The sequence below is a fragment of the Aptenodytes forsteri genome, unplaced genomic scaffold (genome assembly GCF_000699145.1).
Source record: "Aptenodytes forsteri isolate BGI_AS27 unplaced genomic scaffold, ASM69914v1 Scaffold310, whole genome shotgun sequence".
Taxonomy (NCBI): Eukaryota; Metazoa; Chordata; class Aves; order Sphenisciformes; family Spheniscidae; genus Aptenodytes; species Aptenodytes forsteri.
In genome coordinates this window covers 156,965-161,176 of record NW_008795680.1, presented here as the reverse complement: position 1 = coordinate 161,176, position 4,212 = coordinate 156,965, and the positions used below count along the sequence as shown (strand labels likewise).

Here is a 4,212-nt window from a genome sequence, read left to right as displayed (position 1 = left end):
CCCCCAGCCCCAGCCCCCCGGCTCTGCCTCCCCACACATCCCCACCACCCCTCAGCCCGGCTCGTCCCCCCAGAGATGCCCCAAGCGGTCCCCAAGGACTTGCCAGGCGTCGCCACGGGTGTCACCGAGATGTCCTGGGGCAGGATAGCCCCTCGCCTGGCCACCATCTTGGTGACGTGCTGGGCCCAAGCCGAGGACACGTCAGCTGATGGCTCGTTGATGTCGAACGCTAAACCGGCTGCAAGGACAACGGGGGAACCCCGGTCAAGGCGGGGGGACGGTGGGGACCCCGGGGTGCTGCCGAGACGGCCCCCTCCAACGGGCACGTACCCACAGGGCCGTCGTGCGAGACGGTGTGCATGCTGAAGGACAACTCCCGGCCCGGGTCGCGCAGCAGCTCCTTGCGCTTGGAGAAGGCCTTCGCGATCATCTTGCTCTTCTTGATCCTCTTGGGCTGGTCGTCGCTCTGCCCCGTCAGCCTGGGGACACGGTGGGTCAGAGCAGGGACACGGGGCGGCCCAGGCATGGGGGACACACAACCCCAGGCATCGCAGCTGGGGGCACGGGGACCCTCCCCATCTCCCTTCTCCCACCCCAGACAGGGGCACCGAGGGCTGGGGACTGCGTTGGACGGGTCCCCCAGGGATGGAGGTGCCCCACAAAGAGGACACAAGACACTTGCAAAGTGGGAGAAGCCACCCCATTCCCGAACCGCTGCCTGCTGCGAGCCCACAGCTCGTTGAGCTGATGGACAAAAGTCTGGGGACGACCTCCAACATCTCAGGACGTTGGATGGGGCAGGAAGGGTCCCACAGAGCTGAGGTGACGTCCCCGGGGTCCCACCTGCACCAGGTGCGCCTCCAGATGAGCAGGGTGGCCTTGGTCCAGACCCAGGTGCTCATGGAGACGCCGGTGCCGAACATGGCGAAAAGGTTGATCTTCTCCACCAGCAGGCTCGGCCGGTTCTTGATCTCGCAGTTCGGGATGGGCTTGTTGGTCTGCGTGGCGATGGTCACATTGGCCTCGCACCTGCGGGGACAGACGCAGGAGGGTGGCCATAAGGAGGGGGACACCCAACGACGCCCCATGACGGGGCTGAGCCCCCGCAGCTCTGCAGAGTGGAGATGCGGTGGCAGTGCTGGCGGGGGACACGGGGCTCTCCACTCTGCAACGTCCCCCGCTAAACACGAGGCCCTGGGATGCCACCAGCGTCCCGCTCGCCCTCCTGTCCCCATCCCACTCACAGGACGTATTCCCGAAAGCTGCGCTCCCACTCCGCCTGGTTGAAGAAGTCATAGAAGTGGCAGCCAAAAGTGATGAAGACGAAGCCGAAGGCCAAGAAGCCGAAGATGCCTGGAAGAGAAGCGGGACATCCCTGGCTTAGCCGGACCCCAGCAACGCTGGGACAAAGATGCTGCACCGGGGCCGTGCCACCGTCACTACGGCTTTGTCCCCCACTGCAGCCAGCCCCGGGAAGGTGGGATGGGGCTGTCCGGGTTCAGGGGACAAAATGTCCTCGCTCCCACACGAATTCCCATGGAAATGGTGCCGACGGAGTCCCGCTTACCCAGCCGCAGCATGGTCTCGTTGATCTTGCTGGCCGCCTTCTCGCTCAGCAGCCCAGGGTGGTTGCTCTTGATGGAGAAGAGCGTCATGACCCCTGCGGTGGAAGGATGAGGTGGTCAGGGTGGGGGGGACACCCACGGTGTCCCCGTCCCTGCAACCGGGGCGAGCTCGCACCTACCCCGAATGAGGAAATAGCCCCCCACGATGAGGACGAGCCCAATGGGTGCCAGGACGAAGCCGGCCCGGTAGCGGTAGTTCTTGTACCCCACGAAGCAGATGCCGCTGACAGAGTCACCATCCACCTGGCAGAGATGGAGGACGGGGAGGGCGGGGGTCAGTTGGCTGCGGCCAGCCTTCCCTGCGCACGTCACCCTGGCAGGGACCCGCCAGGACACGGGATCGTGGTCCCGTTACCTGCGCCACGGCCAGGATGGCCACGGTGAGGACGAAGGGGATGGACCAGGTGATGAGGTGGAAGTAGGAGGTCTTGCCCAGCAGCGGCTGGTAGGTGGTGCCCAGCGCCTTGAAGGAGGTGTGCCAGGCGTAGGTCAGCATGACGAACCAGATGACACCCGACATCAGCGAGTAGTAGACGATGACGAAGATGATGACGCAGGAGAGCGTCTCGTTGGAGCTACGGGGGGGAGGCGAGACAGGAGCATCACCAACCTCCACGAGGGGACACAGGGGAGGAAGGGGGTCTCTCCTGCCCCAAGAGTGGAGCATCCTCCATGCTCCCAAGAGGCCAGGAAACCCCCAAGAGCCCTCCTCGGCCCCGGGGACACCTCGTGGCACGTGGCCGTGGTGGGATGGGGACGAAGGTGACACATACGTGGGTTCCCCCAGCCGCATGGTGCCGTCGGCCCGGCACACGATCTCGTCGCGGGCGCCATCCATGAACTGCGCCAACCAGCCGATGCTGCCCACGAAGAAGCAGGCGTTGACGTAGAAGAGGATGACGGCGGGGTAGCGGTTGGAGTTCCTCCAGTCGGCGACGAACGTGGCCTGGCGGGTGGCGGGGGAGAAAGGGACAGCTTGGTGCCTGGTCCCCTTTTGGGGACACCTCCCCGTGTCCCCCCACATCTCACCAGGGTGAAGAAGGTGCAGAAGATGGTGACGGAGCTGAAGGCGGCGATGTAGACGTGCATCTCGCGGTGCTCCTTCTCGGTGAACAGCGGGTTCTGGCACTGGATGCCGCAACCCTCCACGTCCTCGTACCAGCTCTTGGGGTTGTCCGTCCGCACCAGCGGCGCCTCGCACTGCCCCGAGCTGTTGAACTTGATGTTCTGCACCTCGTTCTGCCGGAGGAGAAGGGGGGCCGTGAGGAGGAGGCACCCCCACGGCAAAGGCTGGGCTGCCGGGGCTGGACATCGGTTCCCCGTGGAGGGCTGGGGACAGTCGGCGTTTCCCAGCTCCCACTGCCCCGTGGGGACTTGGAGCCCGGGGCAGCGCGGCGGGTCGTCCGTCCCCCCCGTGTGTGTCCCCCCGCCCCGTACCGGGCATCCCTCGGGGAATCGATCGGGCGTGCACTTGAGGAAGTCGGGCCAGCCGCGCTCACGCTCCACGATGGTGCAGGGCGCCCGGGTGGCCTGGCAGAGGGTCTGGCTGGGCAGCTCCACCTGGCCATCCTCGCACTTGGGCATGTAGACGGCGCAGAGCAGGGGCTGGATGACGTCCCAGCAGCGCGGGGCATTGCGCAGGCCTGCGGGGACAGCGCTGTCACCCCCCCCAGGCGGACCCTCATCGTCCTGTCCCCCCACCCTGCGGCCCCACGGGGACGTGGGGCGGGACAGGGCAGAGACCGGCTGCGGTGGCAGGGAGCGCCGGCACCATCCGCCCGTCAACTCGGCACACGCAGCACCCGGACCCCTCTGTAACACCTCTGGGGCACCTTGCCCGTCCCCAGGTGCTATACTGCTCCCCTGCCGGATGGGGCTCAGCCCCGCTCCCCTGCTATACCGCTCCCCCTCTATACTGTACCCGATCACAGGCCCTCTGCTATGCTGTGCCCATCCACAGACCCCTGCTATACTGCTCCCCCCTATACTATACCCAACTCCAGTCCCCTGCTATACTGCTCCCCCCTGTACTATACCCAACTCCAGTCCCCTGCTATACTGCTCCCCCCTGTACTATACCCAACTCCAGTCCCCTGCTATACTGCACCCATCCTTGCTCCCTGCTATACCGCTCCCCTCTATACCGCACCCAGCCCCTGTCCCCTGCTATACCGCTCCCCTCTATACCGCACCCAGCCCCTGTCCCCTGCTATACCGCTCCCCTCTATACCGCACCCAGCCCCTGTCCCCTGCTATACCGCTCCCCTCTATACCGCACCCAGCCCCTGTCCCCTGCTATACCGCTCCCCTCTATACCGCACCCAGCCCCTGTCCCCTGCTATACTGCTCCCCTCTATACTGTACCCGATCACAGGCTCTCTGCTATACTGTGCCCATCCACAGACCCCTGCTATACCGCACCCAGCCCCTGTCCCCTGCTATACCGCTCCCCTCTATACCGCACCCAGCCCCTGTCCCCTGCTATACCGCTCCCCTCTATACCGCACCCAGCCCCTGTCCCCTGCTATACCGCTCCCCTCTATACCGCACCCAGCCCCCGTCCCCCGCTATACCGCTCCCCTCTACA

General features: G+C 65.6%; 1 protein-coding gene across 1 annotated transcript in view; it reads right to left on the bottom strand.

Moving 5' to 3' along the window:
• The window catches only part of SMO (smoothened, frizzled class receptor), a 118,562-nt gene extending 115,287 nt beyond the window's left edge, over window positions 1–3,275 (bottom strand). Inside the window, exons 1-10 of the mRNA XM_009282681.2 lie at window positions 3,063–3,275; window positions 2,655–2,864; window positions 2,399–2,571; window positions 1,981–2,200; window positions 1,745–1,868; window positions 1,568–1,660; window positions 1,245–1,353; window positions 844–1,029; window positions 331–479; window positions 104–238 (exon numbers count right to left, since the gene is read on the bottom strand). Coding sequence (XP_009280956.1) covers window positions 104–238; window positions 331–479; window positions 844–1,029; window positions 1,245–1,353; window positions 1,568–1,660; window positions 1,745–1,868; window positions 1,981–2,200; window positions 2,399–2,571; window positions 2,655–2,864; window positions 3,063–3,209 — 1,546 coding nt within the window. The 5' untranslated portion in view covers window positions 3,210–3,275. The remainder of the gene's footprint in view (window positions 1–103; window positions 239–330; window positions 480–843; window positions 1,030–1,244; window positions 1,354–1,567; window positions 1,661–1,744; window positions 1,869–1,980; window positions 2,201–2,398; window positions 2,572–2,654; window positions 2,865–3,062) is intronic.
• Window positions 3,276–4,212: the final 937 nt, after the last annotated feature.